Source organism: Oncorhynchus kisutch, linkage group LG4 (assembly GCF_002021735.2).
Source record: "Oncorhynchus kisutch isolate 150728-3 linkage group LG4, Okis_V2, whole genome shotgun sequence".
Lineage (NCBI taxonomy): Eukaryota > Metazoa > Chordata > Actinopteri > Salmoniformes > Salmonidae > Oncorhynchus > Oncorhynchus kisutch.
In genome coordinates, this window is record NC_034177.2 from 16,425,029 (window position 1) to 16,449,794 (window position 24,766).

Below are 24,766 nucleotides of genomic sequence, written 5' to 3' on the forward strand. Positions count from 1 at the left end.
CTACCCTCTGCTCGGCCTCCGACCACAAGGCACTACAGTTGCCATACCAGGCAGTGATGCAACCCATCAGGATGCTCTCAACAGGTTTTTAGAAATGTTTGCAAATGTAATACAAATAAACTGAAATATTACATTTACATAAGTATTCAGACCCTTTACTCAGTACTTTGGCAGCGATTACAGCCTCTTCTTGGGTACGACGTTATAAGCTTGTCGCACTTGTATTTGTGCAGTTTCTCCCATTTCCTCTTTGCAGATCCTCTCAAGGTCAGTGAGGTTGGATGAGGAGCGTCACAGCACAGCTATTTTCAGGTCTCTCCAGAGATGTTCGATCAGGTTCAAGTCTGTGCTCTGGCGGGGGTACTCAAGGACATTCAGAGACTTGTCCCGAAGCCCAAGTCTGAGGTCCTGAGCACTCTGGAGCAGGTTTTCATCAAGGATCTCTATGTACTTTGCTCCATTCAGCTTTCCCTCGATCCTGGCTAGTCTCCCAGTCCCTGCCGCTGAAAAACATCCCCACAGCAGAGTTCAATCTTGGTTTCATCAGACCAGAGAATCTTTTTTCTCATGGTCTGAGAGTTTTTAGGTGCCTTTTGGCAAACTCCAAGCGGGCTCTCATGTGCCTTTTACTGAGGAGTGGCTCCCGTCTGGCCACTCTACCATAAAGGCCTGATTGGTGGAGTGCTGCAGAGATGGTTGTCCTTCTGGAAGGTTCTCCCATCTCCCCAGAGGAACTCTGGAGCTCTGTCAGAGTGACCATCGGGTTCTTGCTCACCTCCCTGACCAAGGCCCTTCTTCCCCGATTGCTCTGTTTAGCCGGGCGGCCAGGTCTAGGAAGAGTATTGGTGCTTCCAAACTTCTTCCATTTAAGAATGATGCAGGCCATTGTGTTCATGGGGACCTTCAATGCTGCAGAAATGTTTTGGTACACTTCCCCAGATCTGTGCCTCGACACAAACCTTCTGGGGCTCCCAGGTGGCGCAGCGGTCTAAGGCACGGCATCTCAGTGCTAGAGACGTCACCACAGACCCTGGTTTGATTCCAAGCTGTATCACAACATGCCGTGATTGGGAGTCCCATAGGGTGGCACACAATTGGCACAGCGTCGTCCAGGTTAGGGTTTGGCCGGGGTAGGCCGTCATTGTAAATAATAATATGGGTATTATGTGTAGATTGATAAGGAATGTGTTTTTATTTAATCCATTTAAGAATAAGGCTGTAATGTAACAATGTGGGGTCTGAATACTTTCTGAAGGCACTGTATCTACTCATTTTGCCACTGGCGGGTCAGAAGCTAAATATGCAATTGAGGCTGTCTGTGTTTTTGCTTTGTGGCCATCATCCAGGCCTGGCTATTTCATATTGCTGTCCATGTTGTTTCATATGACATCCACGTTTCATCTTGTCATCCATGTTGTTTCATATTACCATAGATGTTTCAGATTGCTGTCCATGTTTTTTCATATTGCCAGCCAGCGCACCACAGTATAGTAGAGCACAGAGTAAGGAAGTCCTGTGTCACGAAGAGAGATGGATTGCCAAACCTCTTTACATTCCGTCGAGTGGGTATCGCCAGTTTGCAATACCGAACAAGTTGTGAGCTTCAGAATATTCAATGAGTGTTGAGCATTTGTAAATTCATCAATTCTTCTGCGCTGTAGCACACTCGGACGAGAGTGCTCTGGAATCTGAGTAGATAGCCAGAGGGAATTTACGAACACACCCTTAGAACACAAGGAGACCAGTCAAGCATGGTTTGGGTTGGTGGCTTGTTGCACTCAATAACATTTAGAAAATAGATGTCTGGAGCTGAGTCCACTTTGTCAATCTGGTAATTGTGTTTTTGGCAGTGGGTGTTTGTGAGGCTTTTTGTAGTGAACTTATTTCACCCTTTTTCCAAATGGTCTGACATTGTTTTCGACCATTTATACACAGTTACATATTACAGTCACTGGTTCCTGTTGAGGTGATACCTTGAACCCTTGCAGTTATTGCCCTGTTGTGCGAATCCATTCTAACTGCTCAGTGACTGAATGTCTTCATACTATTTGTCAAAAGGCTGTAACTACACTGAATAGAAATGTAAATGCAACAATTTGAAAGATTTTACTGAGTTAAAGTTCATATAAGGAAATCAGCAAATTCATTAGGCCCTAATCTATGGATTTCACATGACTGGGAATACAGATATGCATCTGTTGGTCACAGATACCTTAAAGGTAGGGGCGGATCAGAAAACCAGTCAGACCACCTTTTGCCTCATGCAGTGTGACTTCTCCTTCGCATAGAGTTGATCAGGCGGTTGATTGTGGCCTGTGGAATATTGTCCCGCTTAGGGCTGTGACGTTCACGAAATTTCGTTAGCTGGTGATTGTCAAGCAAATAACTTTCGGTCTCACGGTAATTTACCGTTAATTAACAAACAATTGAAGCAGCTCCTGGCTTCCACACAGCTTACAAGCCACTGATGCAGACCTTTGGAACATCTACATTTTAAAAAGTCTAATGAATCAATGTAATATAGTCTACACCTTCAGAAAAAATCCATTGTTTATTTTAGACAGGTTGAAAGATTTGTAATACCTTGTAAGGCTCAATGATGAGACTAATGATAGGCTGTACACAATTCATCAGTCACTCATTCACAATTTGACAAGCACTTGATATGCCTTGAAATTGACGGTGGCATCCCCTTTGTGGCCATAATGCACCTTTAAAAAATCCTTGCCTTTTGCGGCCAGTGGCCGTTATTTGGCCACTTTATTTGTGATACAAACCTTACTAAAATATATAGGCCTATGGGCTAGGCTACATGAGGTGTGCAACAATGATTAGAAAAAGTCGCCAAAAAAAAGGCTGGGCATCATTTACAAGTGATAATATATTATTCACAAGTGATAGGCTAATATTGTCACCCATCAGACTATTCTTGATTTAATCATATATGTGTATATGTGACATTTGTTTTTGATTCAGAATGGACCATTATTGCACCTGTATCGGGGCAGGGGAAAAAATACTTGTCATCTATGCACTTAAATAGCGAATGGAGAACTGCTTTTCCCTTTTTTCATTTTCATGCCAGCCAGGTAAGCTATACTCCTGTAGTAAAGAGAAGCAATGTGCTTAATTTTAGGAAAGTTGAGAAATAAATATAGTAGGCCTAGCCTATAGAAGGCTGATGGGTACTCTTTTTAATAGAGGCCATTACCCTGTTTTCTCCAGCAGTTGCATAGCCTATAGAAATATTGCGCAACATGAGCTCATGGGCCCTCACAAAGTGTTTGATTTAGATTTTCGATTACATTTGCATTGATGTCTGCGTGATTAGAGGGACAGGAGAGTGCTGAGTACCAGGCAGTTAGCAAGTTTGGTAAGCCATCAGCAGCATCAGAGCTTGGAGAAGCCTAATTTACCGTGACTAAACGGTCACGTGAAATTTTACTGCCTTCATGTCTCGTGTCCGCCGGTGTGACGGTAATACAGTCACCGCAACAGCTGTAGTCCCACTCCTCTTCAATGGTTATGAGAAGTTGCTGGATGTAGGCGGAAACTGGAACACGTACATGTCGATCCAGAGCATCCCAAATGTCTGAGTATGCAGACCACGAAAGAAGCTGCAGTGGGGGACTCGGTTCAAAATGTTGACATCAGCAAACCGCTCGCACACACAACGCCCTCTACCTGGTACAGTTGAAACCCGGGATTCATCCGTGAAGAGCACTCTTCTCCAGTGTGCCAGTGGCCATCAAAGGTGAGCATTTGCCCCTCTGAAGTGAGTTACAACACTGAACCGCAGTCAGGTCAAGACCCCGGTGAGGACGATGAGCGCACAGATGAGCTTCCCTGAGACTGTTTCTGACAATTTGTGAATAAATTCTTTGGTTGTGCAAACCCACAGTTTCATTAGCTGTCCAGGTGGCTGGTCTCAGACGATCCCGCAGGTGAAGAAGCTGGATCTGGAGTTCCTGGGCTGGCATGGTTACACGTGGTCTGCGGTTGTGAGGGCAGTTGGATGTATTGCCAAATTCTCTAGAACAACATTGGGGGCGGTTTATGGTAGGGAAATTAACATAAAATGATCTGGCAACAGCTCTGGTGCACATTTCTGTAGTCAGTATGCCAATTTGTAAGCTCCCTCAACTTGAGACATCTGTGGCATTGTCTTGTGTGACAAAACTGCACATTTTAGAGTGGCCTTTTATTGTCCCCAGCACAAGGTGCCCCTGTGTAATGATCATGCTGTTTAATCAGCATCTTGCCACACCTGTCAGATGGCTGTATTATCTTGGCAAAAGTGAAATGCTCACTAACAGGGATGTAAACAAATGTTGCTCACTAACAGGGATGTAAACAAATTTGTGCACAGAATTTGAGATAAATAAGCTTTTTGTGCATATAGACTATTTCTGGGATCTTTTATTTCAGCTCATGGGACCAAAACTTTACATCTTGCGTTTTTATATTTTTGTTAAGTGTATATATAATTAATTGATCATAATACCTGTCCTCTGATTAGTAGCGTTTTGTTTCCTCCACAGAGTCGGCGGGACTCTCTCCCCCTGGCCAACCCCAGCTATGCATTGCGTCGGCGTTTCTCAGGGACGGTGCTGCTGCCCCCGCTGTCCCGGCGCCACTCCACCTACGCCCAGGACAACCGCAGGCTTCTACACCTGGAAGCTCTCTATAGGAAGGCCCTGGCTGGCGTAGAGGCCACGAGCCTGGAAACCATCAACGACTGCAAGTCAGTGGAGCAGCTTGTTAATCTTTCAACTATCTCTCTCTAATTCTCGCTCTCTCACACACTTTGTTTTTTGTCTCATTTACTGTCAACACTCACTCAAGTGAGCTGCCTCTCTTTATTTCTCACTCTGTCCCTCGAGTGCTCACAATCTCATGTTTCTCTCCCTCTTTTTCTCCCCTCCATGTGCTCAACAAGCCATGAGAGGTCCACAGTGTGATTCATTGAGAAGGCTACTGTATGATATTGATGTCTTATGCTGGGGTTTGAATTTACTCCACACTTCAGGAAAATATGATGTAATCTCAGAAGGACAGACTGTCAACTGACTTTTGGTTTTCGAATCTATCTATTCTTGCAGCCAAGCCTGAGGGAGCAGAGTCTGAATAACTTTTGTGGATGTGTGTGGGCGTGGCCGGTGTCTGTTTGTCCCCAGATGTCTGTGTGTTTATGCACTCACTCACACAGCTTCTTCCCATCACGCCTGCCTGCCCCTACTTCTCTAAGTACGTGCTCATCGACCTTCATGTTCTTGGCTGCGCTTTAATCTCTCTGAATCCCGCATCTCTCTAGGCCCAGAGGGGGTTAAAAAAAGCCTTCTGTCTGACGACTGCTACCTAACTCACTCTCTCCCAGCCTCGGGTCAGTGGAGCTCACTGCTTTAGTGTGTCTGTGTTCGTGTATCCACATTTAGTTTTGGCCGGGCACTACATCTAGCCTCTCCATCAACACACTGTGTCTGTGCTTGAGCTGATGGTTCTACAGTCTGCTTCTCGGCATCACAGAGGCCAGACGGCAGGAAAAGATGCAGGATTCTGTATGGCGGGCTGTTTTTGAAATGACGGGTAATTACTGGAATGGTGGGAAGAAATGGGGGAGGGGGAGAGTCTTGGATGGTTGTTTCTCTCTCCATGTCCATTTATGTCTCATGTCTTTCTCCCTTTCTCTGTTTATGACTGACATTTTTCTTCTTCCTCTCAGTCCTCTGTGTTCTCTTTTTTTTTTTTTGTCTCATCTCTATACCTTTCTTTTATATCACTCTCGGCATGTTTTGCTGTTGGCCTTCCATGGAAAATAACCCAAATTTGGTGTCAAATGAAAGCTATGAGTCTATATTTTTTTGATATTAAGGCATATAGAACATTTTCAACCATTTCCATCCTAAAATTAGGAATAAGCAGAAGCTTTGATTTCTAGTCAAACAGATGGAAAAACGGGTCTTAGAAAACATCCACCAGCAAAAGTCTTAAAAATATTAGAAATGCCTCAAAACACAATAATGTTGAAGACCCTCGCCAACTAATATCAACATTTATATTAACTTATTTGCCTTCAGTAAGTTTAAGAAATATTGCCTCGTCTTATTATTCTGTTACAACAAACCCACATACTGTATCTTTAAGATATTTTCTCATTTCTCTCCCTTATGAGGAGGGAAGATAATAAAAGTTCACAGAAGTAAAGGTAGACCTACGGTTATAGTGTTTTAACTGATAACAATTTGGTTTATGGTTCATTAAGTGACTTTAAAACCTGTCATGACAGAAAAATCCCTAACAGAGAATGACTGCAACTGAATTGGCTAAAATGGGAGATGATAGTAGTCACAAACTACAGTTGGGTCACCAGCTACTGTCTTCCCTTCCCCTGGCATACTTATGTTCAGCTCATAGTTCTGAAAACAGTCTGGACAACCCCTCTCTCTCTCTCCCCGTCTCACTCTCCTGCTCTCGATGTTTGCAATGCCAGGAAAAGGGCACAGTGACATGCACATAACTAGAGATAAAGGTAGAGAAAAGGATTCCTCTGTAATTCATTTGAAACGTTGTGCAATTATCCATGTCTTTTGGATACAGGATGCATTCGAAAGTCTATTACTTTCAAAGGTCTATTACTGTCAAAGGTCTATTACTGTTGAAGAACTATTACTGGATGTCAGGGCTATGGGGAGTGTTATTGCCTTTTATGGTTGAGCATTACAAGATGCAGGTAACTGCCAAAATAATGGAAACACTTCAGTAACTGCGGGATACAAAATATATTGAAAGCAGGTGCTTCCACATGGGTGTGGTTCCTGAGTTAATTAATCAATTAACATCCCACCATGCTTAGGGTCATGTATAAAAATGCAGGGTAGGCCTTTTTTTTGGCTACCATGGCTAATCCCCCCCCATAGGATGACAATGCCCCCATCCACAGGGCACGAATGACCATGAAAACGATGGAAACCATATGCCATGGCCGTCTCAGTCACCAGATCTCAACCAAATTGAACACTTATGGGAGATTCTGGAGCAGCGCCTGAGACAGCATTGTCCACTACCATCAACAAATCACCAAATTATGGAATTCGATAGGTTTCCAGACACTTGTAGAATCTATGCCAAGGTGCACTGAAGCTGTTCTGGTTTGTGGTGGCCCAACGCCCTATTAAGACACATTATGCTGGCGTTATCTTTATTTTTGCAGTTACCCACAGGCCAACATTAGTTTCAGGATTTAATTAAATTAAAGAGAACATGCTGCAAGTGCAATTGTATTCTAGCGATATTGGAGGGAAATTACAGTTCAATAAAAGCCGTTGATTATTTGCAAAATGTACTATACTAATAAAGAAGCACGTTTTTTAAAATATAAATATTTTATTACATTGACCTTGCACTCCTTGAGTGGCTGAATATATTTTGTAGTTCCTTTGAAATTATCTATATGGAGGTGATATTTTTGATTGCAGAGTTGGGCTGACTCATTTACAATTACCAGTAGCCAACATACAATTTGGTCACAGAAAATGTGAACGTGTCCAAAGTTTATAACAGAAATAAATCAATGTTTTGTTTCACAGAGGGATTAGTAATTTCCTGAATTCCCAGTCAATGTTGCTTACTCGGTAATGTGATGAATAGCCTATCTCGCGTCAGTCCCAACGGTTGGCTGGACTGCTTTATAAAACGCGCGCGGATGAGAGCACAACAACACACGCAGGGGAGTGAGAGTTCACCTATCTATAGATGCTCCTCTCTCTCCGACATGCTTTCGTTTGAAGAGCTTTCAGAAATGGACAAAAACGTTGTTTTATTCTATGCCTTGCTATAAGTACATACCTTGAGAGCGCGTGCGCGAGGATTTACACAAATGTTTGCGGACGGATGAATCTCTATGGATGAAAGGCAGCGAAAGCAGAGAGGATCAAATTAATAGTTTCATATAATATTTTAAGAGTTGATATCATTCGTTTGTGGCTGTACTATTCACTGGGGTTATGTCGATATTGACGCAGAAGAACTTTCGATTGTGAGGAAGCGTTTCCTCGTTTCAGCACCTCGGCTAGTGGACAGCACGCTCTGCCACCGCCAACAGCGTGCACATAATAAGTTTATATCGAAGAGCCTCCTGATGTTGGAGGGAACAACCGAACATATGGAGTGTACAGGTCTAAGTAGAGAAGGTGCTGGTTCCGCCAAGGCACCCAAACACTTGTGGCGACAACCAAGAACTCACATCCGATTCAAGCAGCGTTTTCACTCCGATACAGAGCCGTACCTGACTCGCAACAGAACTATGGAGAAGCTGCGCCCTGGGCTGAAAAAAACACGAATGTCGTTGCCATCCTTATATAAACGGTAATTGTAATGCATCATTATTAGTTGTTGTAATTAGCCTACTTGCTCACCTTTATAGATCTCCTTTTGTTAATACATTTTTGTCACTTCCAAAGTTGACAATGTGAACAGAGGGATGAAAGTGCTCAATTGCAAAAAGCAGTGTTTCAACAAACAACTCCACTTAAGAATGTCAATATTGTCCCCACACTCCATTTTGTGAGAAGTAAAGTCAGGGTGCACTGATTTAGCCCTTGACACAGAAAGGTATTGAGCTTATGCTGATTGAAGTGTGTGCATAATTCCAGGAACCATTGATCTCTTTGTGTTTCAAGGGTTCTCTCCATCCATCTTGTCTGTCTGTCCGGAGATCAATGATAGGCTATTTACATTTTCGCAATGGGCTGAGACCAAGGAAAAACATGGAAAAGCACTTGAGTGGTAGTATGCAGCCTTTCTTTTTTCATTACTTAAATGTACACACACCACTCTGGGTTGCTGAGCATTTCCCCTGGAAAGACAGTGTGACTATGATAGGAGAGGTTTGGCCTAATAAAAGTGATAGGATATTGTGAAGGGACCTTCCCCATCTCTGTGGTCTCTGAGAGACTGCAGACTGAGATGATAAGGTTGATCCTGAGGGAAATGTTTCCTGTTGTTTTGTTGCTTTTCATTAATGGTCTAGATATTGGGCTTATCAGTGTGAGAGGGTGTTGTGTTGTGGCTGACTCCATCAATCTTCTTCAAGCCATATGTAGGCTAAAATCATATGGTCACTTTAAGATAAGATCAGAAAATCATTAATCGTCCTCATCCTCAATTGACAATCAGATTGAAGTGAGCTCTTCAACCCATTCAGCTGTGATGTCCTGTGACCTTCATGACCCTTGCTGTCTGGGCCGGCAACATTTTGTTCTGGGGTCAGTTATGGTTCATGACCGGGGCCTACTATTGTAACATCAGTGTTCACATCTCATTTCACCTCAGTAAACAGAGAGAGGTTATCCACTCTGGAGGCATACCGCCATGAAAGCTGTCTACTGACTGCCGCTGACTGTTGGGCATTGATGATATGGTAATGACATCACAGCATGCTTCAGGTTGGAGTAGAGAAGTGACTCACTTCCGGCATTCTGCCTCCCTGACGCCTCATATGTATGAACGAATGCGTCTCTCCTCTAATGCATCTCTCCTCTAATTGTCCCATGACATTTTATCCTACACTGATGACTCAGTTTGCATGGCCAAGGTAGAGAGAGGTAAATGTGACTGTGGTGTGAGGGATGCTTTTGACTTTGCTGATGAATACTGTCTTGTGTGTTGTGGTAGGTGTGTTATGATCTTTCATCACTCTTAGTAATGGGAACGGTCTATAGAATAGTATTTTGTAGAAGCTCTTTCCAATCAAAGACAGAGAAACAGGCTTATTGTACTGAGTGGCTGCGGGTCCGACTTCTCTGGACCCCTCTCCCTGACATCAAAAGGTCCTGAAGCTTCTGCGCATGTACTTTACGCACAGACTCTGCTCTACTGTATATCTGCTTTAAAAGGAGTAGAGAAGTGACTCACTTCCGGCATTCTGCCTCCCTGATGCCTCATGTATGAACGAATGCGTCTCTCCTCTATATATAAATATTTTAGTGTAGGATTTTAATTAGCTATCTTGTTTCATTCTCTTTCCTCCTGTCTATGTTTATTTGTTGGTACTTTTTTTTAAATTGTGAAGCACTTTGTTAGTTTTATTGAAAAAAATGTATTACTACTCGTTAGGCTGCTCACTGAACAGGCTACTCAGGCTCCTCTATATATAAATATGTGCTCCTTTTAATAAAGTTAGATCAAAGCTGAATCAATGTCTGTAAGATCACATAATGATGGTATTCTACATAACAGAACCGAATATAATAGCATAGTGTAACGTTACTGTAAGACAAAAAATACCACCTAATTTCTTATGAGATTTTAGCATGAATGTGCGAGTATGTGGCCAAAACTCAACAGCTCACGCCACTATGCAAAATATGTGCTTTGATTGAAAGTAAACACAGGTATGCTACAGTTTAACACAATTCAAAATGATCTCACTGTAGGCTACAACGTTCAAAACAACACTGTGGGCTACTTTGAAAAAACATAGTATTACTCAAATGGTTGGCATGCAGATTGTTATGGCGGTGGCCTGGCGGTAGGTTTATGACAGTCATAAATACCTCTCTCCCCCCCCCCCCCCCTTTTCCTCTCTCTACCCTACTGATGTTACATTTGCAAAACCCTTGGTTAACATAGAGATTCTGGGAACATCAGAAGGTGGGGGGAAATTAACTATATTCTGGTAATCCGACCAATTGAACATATGCGGTGGTACTTAATGAATATGATGTCATCTGAGACATTCTCATCAATGATAAGATAACAAACTCTACAGTGGAAAGTCTACACATCAGAGTTATCGGATTCACATGGAATTGTTGTTCAATTTAAATGTTTGAATATGAAATTATTTGTGATGGGATGAAATGTGATTTTAGCTTCTAAAATGTGAGATTTGGGTTTTCATAAGAAAGGGCTCTGCTCAATCAGTGGCCCGCCCCTGTGAAGGGACATGGGCTATACAACTTTTCAAACACGCCCTCCTCTCCCTTCCTATATAAAGCCTTGATGACAATATAACCTTCTGTTCCAAGGATGTGGGGACGACGGTCCGATGTCAGAATGGTTCAGATAATATCTACAGAACGAAACCAACATCAGCGTGAGCTTTGGTTGCGAATGGTATGAACTTTGAATTCTTATTCACTACAGAAGTGATACCTCCTAGCCGTTGAGTTAGCAACAGCCGCTGCAAGCGAGGGTTAGGAAGGAACAGACAGAGTATCCCGTCTATCACCCAACGACGTTACTATAAAGTATCCAATTGACAACCAGAGACATTCTTCAAAGGACTTGGTTGGACAACACGGCCTTCCATCTACCACCAACCTACCGAAGCGCAGCTCAGAGTAAATATTTATTGCATTTTCCTTTTCCAAATTGGTGGTAATTTAGAATGCATAAGATACTGTATTTACGATAGCACAGCTTCGCCCTTTGTTCCTCAGTCTTCCCGCTCTTTCACTCAAACCCAGCCCCTTTTCTTTTGTGTAACCAGCTGTCATATCTGTTCCACCCGCTAGGGATGTTTTCTTTTATGACGTAATTTGTAATCAAGTTATGATTTAATTATGTGTATGTGTAATTCTGTGTGATTAGTTAGGTATTTAGTAAATAAATAATTAAACCCAATTTTGTATTGCTGGTTCAACTTGTTAGCCAGGGTTCGTGCAGATCATTCACGCTTGACATTGGGAAATAAAAAGGGAAGGTGACTGCAAAAGTTGTGCGTAAAGGATAAAGAAATGCATGCGCAGAACGTGATTTGGATCTTCGGGTCTTCTGCTCTGGGTAAAAGAGATCTGGGGGGGTCTAGACTGAGCGGTTACCTATGAATCAACAGCCTTTGCCAAAAAAATAATGTTCTTTCTGCGCATTGTGAAAGCGTATCACTTTGTTTTGTTTCAAGTTTTGAACATGATATTGCTTAGGACATTTATCAAAACATGCTTTCTTACAGTGCAACAACAAATATGTTATTGATCTTTTTACGGTTCTGATTGGATAAGGGCCTAAGTGCGGTGTTTGTTAGACGATTGAGTCGTGCTGATAAAATGACCAAAATCCTCAATGTACCTGAATATAGCTTATTTCCTGCTGCCTATCCAAGCCGTTTGCTGGTGTCGCCATTTTTTATTTTACCTTTATTTAACTAGGCAAGTCAGTTAAGAACAAATTCTTATTTTCAATGATGGCCTAGGAACAGTGGGTTTAACTGCCTGTTCAGGGGCAGAACGACAGATTTGTACCTTGTCAGCTCGAGGGTTTGAACTTGCAATCTTCCGGGTACTAGTCCAACGCTCTAACCACTAGGCTATCCTGCCGCCCCATGCCGTTCACATGGTGGCTGTTAGGTAACAGCGCCTTTAATTAAGTCCGGTGTTCATGCTGCTGCCTCCCTCTCACTGCTCCCCAGCTGGGCTGTGATGTTATCAATTATTCTGGGAATTATTCTTCTGGGAAGAGTGACCCATATGTCTCAGTGGTCCAGATAGCTGCTGTTTTACTTGGAAGCTCTGTTTTCTTTGAAATTACTTTTACCACTGGCAGTGGAAGGATTAGCCATCCAATGGATGATGCTGCCATGGCACCCATATGTTTTCGAGGTATAATAATATCAAGCTCAGGCATTAAAACTACAGGGTTTATGATGTAACCAGCCAATGTTAACATTGAGCATAGTAAATGTTTTAGCATGCAGCTTTTATAGTGTTACAGTGCCTTGCGAAAGTATTCGGCCCCCTTGAACTTTGCAACCTTTTGCCACATTTCAGGCTTCAAACATAAAGATATAAAACTGTATTTTTTTTGTGAAGAATCAACAACAAGTGGGACACAATCATGAAGTGGAACGACATTTATTGGATATTTCAAACTTTTTTTAACAAATCAAAAACTGAAAAATTGGGCGTGCAAAATTATTCAGCCCCTTTACTTTCAGTGCAGCAAACTCTCTCCAGAAGTTCAGTGAGGATCTCTGAATGATCCAATGTTGACCTAAATGACTAATGATGATAAATACAATCCACCTGTGTGTAATCAAGTCTCCGTATAAATGCACCTGCACTGTGATAGTCTCAGACGTCCGTTAAAAGCGCAGAGAGCATCATGAAGAACAAGGAACACACCAGGCAGGTCCAAGATACTGTTGTGAAGAAGTTTAAAGCCGGATTTGGATACAAAAAGATTTCCCAAGCTTTAAACACCCCAAGGAGCACTGTGCAAGCAATAATATTGAAATGGAAGGAGAATCGGACCACTGCAAATCTACCAAGACCTGTCCGTCCCTCTAAACTTTCAGCTCATACAAGGAGAATACTGATCAGAGATGCAGCCAAGAGGCCCATGATCACTCTGGATGAACTGCAGAGATCTACAGCCGAGGTGGGAGACTCTGTCCATAGGACAACAATCAGTCGTATATTGCACAAATCTGGCCTTTATGGAAGAGTGGCAAGAAGAAAGCCATCCATAAAAAGTGTTGTTTAAAGTTTGCCACAAGCCACCTGGGAGACACACCAAACATGTGGAAGAAGGTGCTCTGGTCAGATGAAACCAAAATTGAACTTTTTGGCAACAATGCAAAACGTTATGTTTGGCGTAAAAGCAACACAGCTCATCACCCTGAACACCATCCCCACTGTCAAACATGGTGGTGGCAGCATCATGGTTTGGGCCTGCTTTTCTTCAGCAGGGACAGGGAAGATGGTTAAAATTGATGGGAAGATGGATGGAGCCAAATACAGGACCATTCTGGAAGAAAACCTGATGGAGTCTGCAAAAGACCTGAGACTGGGACGGAGATTTGTCTTCCAACAAGACAATGATCCAAAACATAAAGCAAAATCTACAATGGAATGGTTCAAAAATAAACATATCCAGGTGTTAGAATGGCCAAGTCAAAGTCCAGACCTGAATCCAATCGAGAATCTGTGGAAAGAACTGAAAACTGCTGTTCACAAATGCTCTCCATCCAACCTCACTGAGCTCGAGCTGTTTTGCAAGGAGGAATGGGAAAAAATGTCAGTCTCTCGATGTGCAAAACTGATAGAGACATACCCCAAGCGACTTACAGCTGTAATCGCAGCAAAAGGTGGCGCTACAAAGTATTAACTTAAGGGGGCTGAATAATTTTGCACGCCCAATTTTTCAGTTTTTGATTTGTTAAAAAAGTTTGAAATATCCAATAAATGTCGTTCCACTTCATGATTGTGTCCCACTTGTTGTTGATTCTTCACAAAAAAATACAGTTTTCTATCTTTATGTTTGAAGCCTGAAATGTGGCAAAAGGTAGCAAAGTTCAAGGGGGCCGAATACTTTCGCACGGCACTGTATTTTCATGGATTGATAAAAAATGGAGTGCTATGAGGTTCGGATTAGTTGCTTGGAAAGTAATATATTATATTACAGCTGTCATGTCATTATTCCAAACAGCCTTTGTCCGCTCGATCGAGATCTAAATGAGGAAACAAGTCGAGATCGGATAATGAAACGCACCTGGTAGTGATATGATTCTGAAAGTATTGTTTGACAATTTTAAAATGTACTTTACTCAGCTATTTATAAAAGTAATCTGATTACATTACTTTTGTAACACGTTGCCCCAACACTGGTTCTGATAGGGTGACCTGCAAATGTCCGTTGTTGCATTACTGATTTGGGTGTCCTGGTAAATGTACTGGTATTTGATACCAATTACTGGCACGTATCCTGGACTACCTACTATGTAGGATGAGCCACTACAGGCAGTTAGATTTGGGTATGTCATTTTAGCCAAAAATGGAAAAAAAGGGTCCGATCCTTAAACCGGGGATTAAGGAGGAAGCCTCAGCTCGGTCGCGAGCCAGACAAGTCGGAATGACTGGAAGTCAAGTGCTCTGTCAGAGAGTGAAGTGTTAGTAGCATTTTGTCTTCTTCTTTATCAATAGCCATGGAAAAATTCCATGTAATTATTGGATTAGAATCCTTCTCATTGTCACGTGAAGGTTAGGAGTTAATGTACCTAATTTGTTCTACACTATCAAGAGCTTTGCGAGACCCAAGTCATTGTTTATTTTGTTTAATCTTCTTTCTGTTGGCTTGTGATGAAGCAGTGCAATCAAAATGCCATCAGTTCAGGTGTAATGGTCCTTTATGGATGGATGAAAAAGACATCTAATGATTCAGATGTGTTTGGGGCTATTTGCTTCCCTGGGGTGGCAGCCTATCATAGCATGGCAAAAGACCTTACTCTCAATTCTCACTCCAAGATTTGTGGTGAGAGAAGGCTGCCGAGTTGCCCTGAAGCTGTCTAGACATCCACATTCAACATTTACTGTGTTTACTCACTACCTACCAAGTTGTCCAATCATTCATGGCAAAATGTGTACTTGGTAGCAATAGTGCTATGGTCTTGTTTGTTTCTGTATTCTATGACTCAAGATGTTATAAATGCCTGTATTCAGATGACTTTTCTATTGGTACTTTGACGCAAGTCAGGGATGGGCAACTTTGATGTGGGAAGGGGCTACCAAAAATTTGAACTCATCATGAGGGGCCGTAGTTGCGCTGCACCTTGTGTATTCTACTACTCTAACTCGGAACAGTAGTTTTAGACACCGACTGAGTTTATGCAATAAAATGCAAATTAATTACTTAAAAATCATACAATGTGATTTTCTGGATTTTTGTTTTAGATTCTGTCTCTCACAGTTGAAGTGTACCAATGATAAAAATTACAGACCTCTACATGCTTTGTAAGTAGGAAAACCTGCTAAATCGGCAGTGTATCAAATACTTGTTCTCCCCAGTGTGTGTGTGTGTGATATATGTGTGTGTGTGTGTGTGTGTGTGTTTAAATGTAAAAAATGGGGGGGATTGATCCGAGGGGCATTCAAAAGGAGGGCCTACAGTTTCCCATCTCTGCCGTAAATGGTTCTGCTTACAAGGATAACCAAATATGACTCACAAGGATGGGCCTGTCAAAGATGACTTGGCAAACTTAAAAATAAAACCTCCTTTTGTTGTCTCAATGAAGGCCAGGTTTTGTACACCCCACCTTTCCAATCAAATGACTATAGCTGTAAACATGCTCATTTCTTAGTCATCAATGACATGCTGGTGAGTCCTCCTGGTGTAAAAGATTAGAAGTCATCTTTGTCACCTGGATAACACCAGTGTCTCCATAGGCCTACAGTTCATTCGGAAAGAACGCAGTACTCCATAATGACAAAGCAAAAACAGTTTTTTAGGAAATTTGTATACTTTTTCATGAAAAAAAAAAAACGAATTCAGACCTTTTGCTATGAGACTTTAAATTGAGCTCAGGTGCGTCCTGTTTCCATGAATCATTCTTGATGTGTCTACAACTTTATTGGAGTCTACCTGGGGTAAATTACATTGATTGGACATGATTTGGAAAGGCATGTCGGAACAGAAACCAAGCCGTGAGGGCTTGTCCGTAGAAGTCTGAGACAGGATTGTGTCAAGTACCAAAACATTTCTGCAGCATTGAAGGTCCTCAAGAACATGGAAGATGTTTGGAACCACCAAGACCCTTCCTAGATCTGGCCACCCGGCCAAACTGAGCAATTGGGGGAGAAGGGCCTTAGTCAGGGAGGTTACCAAGAACCTGATGGTCACTGACAGATCTCCAGAGTTCCTCTATGGAGATGGGAGAAACTTCCAGAAGGACAGCAATCTCTGCAGCACTCCAACAATCAGGCCTTTATGGTAGAGCGGCCAGACGGAAGCCACTCAGTAAAAGGCGCATGACAGCCCGCTTGGAGTTTGCCAAAAGGCACCTAAAGACTCTCAGACCATGAGAAACAAGATTCTCTGGTCTGATGAAACCAAGATTGAACTCTTTGGCTTAAAGGCCAAGCATCACGTCTGGAGGAAATCTGGCACCATCCTTACGGTGAAGCGTGATGGCAGCATCATGCTGTGGGGATGTTTTTCCGCAGCAGGGACTTAGACTTGTTAGGATAGTGGGAAAGATGAATGGAGCAAAGTACAGAGATATCCTTGTTGAAAACCTGTTCCAGAGAGCTCCTGACCTCGGACTGGGGCAAAGGTTCACTTTCCAACAGGACAACGACCCTAAGCACACAGCCAAGATGCAGGAGTGGCTTCGGGACAAGTCTGAATGTTCTTTAGTGGCCCAGCCAGAGCCAGGACTTGAACCCGATGAAACATTTCTAGAGTGACCTGAAAATAGCTGTGGAGCAACACTCCCCATCCAACCTGACAGTGCTTGAGAGGATCTGCAGAGAAGAATGGGAGAAACTCCCCAAATACAGGTGTGCTAAGCTTGTAGCGTCATACCCAAGAAGACTCGAGGCTGTAATTGCTACCAAAGGTGCTTCAACAAAGTACTGAGTAAAGGGTCTGAATGCTTATGCAAATGTCATATTTCAGTTTTTTATTTTGAGGTATTGTGTGTAGATTGATGAGGGGGAAAAAATAAGATTTTTTTTAGAGTAAGGCTGTAACGTGACAAAAAGTCAGGGGGACTGAATGCTTTCCGAATGCACTGTCTGTCAATAAAAAAATGTTTTTTTTAGGGCGGCAGGTAGTATTTCGGTTGCAGGTTTAAATCCCAGAGACAACTAAGTGAAAACTCTGTGCCTTTTGAGCAAGGCACTTAAACCTAATCGTTCCTGTAAGTAGCTCTGGATGAGGTTCTGCTAAATGACTAAATCGTAAAAATGAAATAAAACATTTATTCAACCTTTTTATTTAGCCAAAATAGGTTCTCATTTGCAACCAAGACCTCGACATGAGATCAAAGCCTAGACATCCTCCTCTTGTTGAGTTTTTGTGTTTCTTTCTTTTGATCGGCCAATCCGTCAGCCCTACCAGGAGCTTGTGATGGATGTGAAATGGAATCCAGGCTGGGTTATCAGTGACATCGTGTCGTATTTGCATCAGCCAAAAGAACATTAGGCTGTGTTTGCTTTGAGTAAATCCTGGAGTCAACAGGGAACACTCGTGATTCTGGGGACAGGAAATGGCAGAACCCTCTGTTTGCAGTAGGGAGAGAGGGATGATTGCTTTCTAGATTAGAGGCTCACTTCACAGCCAGGGGATGTCCTCCAACGACAGCAAACCATTAAGGTTTATTTAACGATATACATCATTCTTGAACACTTCCACCGACACAATGTGTCATGGTGGGTTTTTTAAACAACATATGTTGAACAGTACTATGAATTATTGGATATGTGTCGCAAACTTTTATGAGAAGTTATGTGAGATACTGTACATGAACAGATCTATTGAAGGGGTTATTTCTGTCATTCACTCAAGATGAAATGTGATGTAGGAACTAGGGAAATTGATGACAGAAAGGGGCGCTTGTAGCCTTCGATAAGTCAGCCTCTGCATTAGTTATGTGTTACAAAGAGAGCTCTACATATTGAGTTTGGAGAAGATGCCCCCCCATATGTTTCAGTGCATTTACATTTATTAATTCCTTTTCTTTGTTTCACCTTTATTTAACCAGTTAGGCCAGTTGAGAACAAGTTCTCATTTACAACTGCAACCTGGCCAAGATAAAGCAAAGCAGTGTGACAAAAACAACAACACATGGGATAAACAAAAGTACAGTCAATAACACAATAGAAAAGGTCTATTTACAGTGTGCGCAAATGTAGTAAGATTAGGGAGGTTAGGCAACAAATAGGCTATAGAGGTGAAATAATTACAATTTAGCATTACATTCCCATTACTGCTGCCATTGCAGTGCAATGATCATCAAAACGATAATTTTGGGGACATTGCAGAAAGTGTTTAGTATAAACAAGACCCTGACCAATACCATGATTTTAGCTCTGATAAAAGATTTGGGTGACAAGCCCAACAATATCAATATGTCTTCTAATATTCCTGCACTCAGCACTATGATATAATTTTTTCAAATAGCTTAATAATCCATTCTCGCACACACACACACACACACACACACACACACACACACACACACACACACACACACACACACACACACACAGGTCTACTGCTCACTTGCTTGCACACACTTCTCAGACTACGTAATTGCATTTGTTTGGCCCATAACCCGAGAGGACATGCTGATCCAATCCGCCTGCAAACAGAAGGATAAAATTACATAATTCATAAGTGTGCCAGGCCATCGGCTTGCTTACATCATTTGCAATCATCTCCAATCAAAAGGCGAAAATATAACCGAGGAGGTCACCCTATCACACTTCCAAACCTAGTACCACCTTTTATGTTCCAGTCCCTCTCTTTCTTTATTTAAGTGCTTGGATGACTAATACGAAGACTTCCTTTCTCACCCATTTTCAGCACAGCATTACACCTGGTGATGGTGTGTTATGTCACTTTAGAATCCTGCCTCGTTTCAGTCTTTCTCTGGAGCTACTGGCTCATGTCCTTTACCTGAAGTGGCCTCTTCTAACCGCTTTGAACACAGCTGCTCCAGCTACACTCTTAGAACCCCTTAGAAAAAAGGGTTCCCCGTAGGAGAACCGTTTTTGGTTCCATGTAGAACCCTCTGAGGGAAAGGGGTTCTACATGGAACCCAATAGCGTTCTACATAGAACCAAAAGGGTTATACCTGGAACTAAAAATAGTTATTCAAAGAGTTCTCCTATGGGGACAGCTGAATAACCCTTTTAGGTTTTAGATTGTACACTCTTACAAAAACAAAAAAAAGGAGCAAACATAACAACAAAAAAAGTACTCTTTTTGATTTGGTTCATTTTTATACATTGTTTTAAACAATATTGTGTTGTGTATTCATATATATCATGGAATCCACGCTTTCCCCCCAAACTTACTAAGAGAAAAATATATACAATTATATATATTTTGTCTCTGTGTTTCACAATTTTCCTTCAATTCGCAAGAGGCTGAATGTACCTCACCGGCAAAAGCATCCGAGTGACCAAAACAGAGCTGCTCTGTCTCTGTATGTGTAGCCCATCTATCTGATGCTGTCTGGTCAAAAGGGGAATGACATTGTTGCCCCCCTGTAGCATTGAATGCAAGGGAAGCCAGCGAACATTTGGCCTCCCTTGATGAAAAACAGTATAAAATAATAGCCAATCAGCTTTGAGTTAAACTGCGTGAGCTCAACTGTGAATGGTCTTGGCGCACCATGAAAGAAAGTTAGGCTAGCGAGCAAGAATTTTAGCCAGATAGCCTAGGACAACAAAAGCTAAAAGTGTGTCCTGTATGACAGTCATAGACCGTTTCGTCTACATGAGAGGATGGCATCAACGTTTCTCTACAAGTAGGGTGAGTCGAAATGTTTTTTCTACTTGCTCGCACACACAGGCATACAGAACCATGGACAGCCCCAGTGATTTTACCCACACACCGCTACTGCACATAACATTTCCAGAGTGGGCTCTCTGCTACTTTTTAAAGTTCTGATGCATTTTATGAGCACCACCAACCCAGTGAATGGGAAAATAGATTCAAAGGGAACTCCCTCTGCTGTTGATTTGCTGAATCTGCAATTCTGAAGGAGGGCTGTTATTGGTTAATGGCCTATAATGCCAATTTAGATGTTTTAAAATGGGTAACATCTTCAGAACTAACAGAGAACCCAGTCTGGAAATGTTATGTACTTGTAGAGTATATTGTTTAACACATGTCTAAAAAGGAACAAAATCAAAACGGGTGCTATTATTTGTTTCTTTTTAATTATCCGTAAATGAATGTATAGAAATGGTATACTCATATTTTAGAGCCCACTCAAATGACACAGACTGGCTATGTAACATCTACAGACTCATCATTGTATTGTCTTAAAGAAGCCCTGGGAAAGCCTAAAAATTCAAGGGTATGCCAAACATCCCCAAAGGACCTTTCTTTGGATTATTTCAGGAAGAGCCAATACATTTTTGGGCCACACTGATGTGGAATTACTCAATGGTCTCTGCTTAGAGAAGCCATAAATACAGGTTAACTTAATTTTTTTCCATTGTATATAATCTGTTCTTTTGTTCTGAGATGTTGGTTTCATTATTGTAGTTTGTGTAACATGCAGTTACCAGCAGATGTTATTTCTAGTGTTCATGCATGTGTCAATTAGAGCCAAATCCCCCTTAGCTTTGGGAATTGAAACCCATCATCCCCCGTGATCACACCTCATCCTGACATACTGAGAAGGCACTATGGTGTTATATTCCCATTACCCATTACTCACATGCATACTTCCTCTTAAAATTCAGTAATAACCTTGTGTTTTCAATTGCAATCTGAACATTTTTTGGTTTGTTGATGTTTCGATCAGTGACCTTTTTCACTGGATTTCTTGAGAAAGGTCATATAGCGATCAATGGGTCAGCTTTGTTTTCTACAACCCCTTTCTCTTGTCTCTGCTGTATAAAAAGAATAGTGACAAGAATATCAATTTCATTATGAATATATTTCCTGGGACCTTGATTTTTAGAATATGATATACCAGCCAAGATGAATAAATTCTTGCATGAAAGATGCAATCATTGTGCTTCAGTTTCAGCTCTCTACTCTCTAGACATATTTTAGTTCCATATTGAGGCATAAAGTTTTCAGTTTCTCACACTTGAGAAACCTGAGAAATTTGTTGTGCCTCATTGCAGTCGAGTAAAGTAATTTATTTTCTTCCTTGCTGTGCCTGCCTCCGGAACATGTTCCTTCCCAGAGGAAGTGGCGTAATCAAAGCAATGGCAAAAAAGTTATTAATTAAGAGCTCTTGTGCCTTCAGTCTTGTATTTGGAGTGGGTTTTATTTCTCACAGCAGCACACTGGTGATGTTTTCACCAGCATTGTGTGGTGAGGAGGATACACAGGGAGGCAGAAAAGATGGCGACACTTCTTTGGAGATGAGTTGCTAGAGGTGGAAGTCCCTACTCACAGAAGGCTTCACTGATAGGGATGCTGTGGTACTGTTATATTAGCGGCAAATAGGAAAGTAGCAAGGATGCCTCTCCAGCTTCAATTCTACTGACTGTATGGTTCTTTTGTATGGATGTTGTACTTGCCTTGTCATTTGATGAAAGTTTGCATTTACAGATTTTAGCTTTGGAAAACCACAAGGAGGAGGGGGGGGGGCTGTAAAATGACTTGTGTGACAATACTTTTATTTTTATTTGTCACTTTTTAACCATTCATTTGATGGTGATATTTGCTTTATGATCATCTATATGAAAACAACGATATGATCTGAGCAGTAGGGAAAAAAGGCTTACTTTTGTAAATGCACAGTATGTGCACACACTCTCTAGATGTAACCAAGGTTATTAATTCCACAAAGCTGCACCATTCATCTGTACTATACACCCTTAATAGCACACTCATTGCAGATCCATGTGGAAGGAAGGTCACTGACACATCCATAGTTGTTCTAGTTGTCTTTCTGAATAAATGCACACTTTGCTTTTGAGGTGCTCTTGGTTGTCTAGGAGATGCTGCATCTCCTGCATGAGTGTAACCGACATACGGCTTCAGAATGGTGAAGGCTGCGATGGCATAGCATGCCTGTGTTCTGGTGATGACATCCAATGCACAACAGTGTCTTGTAACACACTATCTACATGTTCTGAACTCAATAACCATACTTTACTTAACATATGCACTGGGTACTATGAACACCTTCCTAATATTGAGTTGGACCCCCTTTTGTCTTCAGAACAGCCTCAATTTGTCAGGGCATGGACTCTACAAGGTGTCAAGCATTCCACAGGGATGCTGTCCCATGTTTACGACAATACTTCCCACAGTATCAAGTTAGCTGGATGTCCTTTGGGTGGTGGACCATTCTTGATACACACGGGAAACTGTTGAGCGTGGATAACCCAGCAGTGTTCCAGTTTTTGACACACTCAAACCGGTGCGCCTGGCACCTACTACCATACCCCATTCAAAGACACTTAAAATGTTTGTGTTCGCCTCCCGAGTGGTGTAAGGCACTGCATTGGAGTGTTCGCTGTAGAGAGATTCTGGGTTTGAGTCCAGGCTCTGTCTCAGCCGGCCGTGACCAGGAGACCCATGGGGCGGTGCACAATTGGCCCAGCGTCGCCCGGGATAGAGGAGGGTTTGGCCGGCAGGGAAGTCCTTGTCCCATCGCGAACTCATGACTCCTGTGCCGGGCCGGATGCAGTGCGCGCTGACAGTCGCCAGGTGCACGGTGTTTCCTCCGACACATTGGTGCGGCTGGCTTCTGGGTTAAGTGGGCATTGTCAAGAAGCAGTGCAGCTTGGTTGGGTTTGGTTTTGGAGGATACGCGGATCTCGACCTTCACCTCTCCTGAGTCTGTACGGGAGTTGCAGCGATGAGACAAGATTTGAACTACCAATTGGATACCACGAAATTGGGGAGAAAACGTGGTAAATAAATAAACTTGTTGCCCATTCACCCTCTGAATGACACACATACACAATCCATGTCTCAGTTTGATTTGAGTTGTCTCAGGGCTTAAAAATCCTTCTTTTTGAAATGGATTTAACATGTGACATCAATAAGGGATCATAGTTTTCACCTGGTCAGTCTGTCATGGAAAGAGTAGGTGTTTCTAATGTTTTGTCTACGAAGTATGTCAGAGGGGAGTTAAAGCGTTGATTAAAAAAAAGGTAAATATTAAGCGACTACCTTACTACACTTAAACCTGTTCCTAGACTTAAAAGCACTATCAATCGAGATTCCACAATGAGCAGTCCAGAAGTAGGTTACTTTTATCAAGTCCTTTGTGATTAAAACAAATCCACACTGAACATAACAGATGCAAATGTTTTATCTGCAAGTTGGGCCTCTGGCAGACCTATACCCATGAGAGGGACAGCCTTGCCAGGGCTTGGAGGCTCTAGTCTAGTCCATCTCTGTCTGACAGGCAGTGACACAGCACTGGGATTTTGCTCAGTGTTGTCCAAGTTCTTGTCTTATCCAAAGGAGGAGGTTTCCATATTGCACCCACTTACTGTATACAGTGTACCCTCGGTTCCAAGAGAGGATTTGACTATTATTTGATTGTTCCATCTGGGCTTCGAAAGCTCCATGACATTCTGAGACCATTCTCTTACACTCCTTGTCCAGTTACCCTTTAGGGAACATAATTGAACTTTCAAAAATCAAATCACTCTGAAGGTTTAAGACTTGGAGTCTTAAAATGTGTTTGTGTAAGCCTGTGGTTGTGTGTTTGAAACATTGTGTGTGTGTAGTAGTATATGTTCATGTGTTTAGAACTGTGTGGGCTGTGTGTATGTCGGCATGGGTGTGTGTCTTTGAAATGGTGTGTCTGTTGTGTTTGTGTGGCAGTTAAGTGAGTTTTGAAATAAGTGTCACGTGAGTCATTTAGTGGACATGAGTTATAATAACAGTTTGATTAACTCAAAACAGCTGATTAAATCATTATTATAAACCGGGTTGTTTGAGCCCTGGATGCTAAATGGCTAAAGCCGTGGTATGAAACAGTACTTGTTTACTGTTCTAATTATGTTGGTAACCTGTTTATAATAGCAATAAGGCGCCTTGTGGGATTTGTGGTATATAGCCAATACAGTGGCGGTCGGTGATGTTTAAGATTAGGGAGGACATTGTTTTAGCATGGCCTTATTTCTATTACAGCATATTGGATGACGGTCATTCATATTCCATTCAATATAACATCGATAGGTTTAGGCTACTACATGATACTCGAATTGGCCCTATACGCATCATGAGGTTGCTACAAACTAGCCTACAAATGAAAGTTTATAACGTCGACGCACAGGTCTAGAGACACATTGGAGTATTCAAGGTGACAGACCGTGACACATCCATTGAC

At 42.1% G+C, this 24,766-nt stretch overlaps 1 protein-coding gene across 4 annotated transcripts in view; it reads left to right on the forward strand.

Moving 5' to 3' along the window:
• pde4cb (phosphodiesterase 4C, cAMP-specific b) overlaps positions 1 to 24,766 on the forward strand; it is a 152,306-nt gene that overhangs the window by 22,271 nt on the left and 105,269 nt on the right. For 2 of the 4 annotated variants that reach the window (XM_031822524.1, XM_031822526.1), the window contains exon 3: positions 4,542 to 4,744. In XM_031822524.1, the coding sequence (XP_031678384.1) occupies positions 4,542 to 4,744 (203 nt within the window). Of the gene's footprint in view, positions 1 to 4,541; positions 4,745 to 7,579; positions 8,365 to 24,766 lie in introns of those variants that run through there. The other 2 variants (XM_031822523.1, XM_031822525.1) reach the window with 2 other exon arrangements.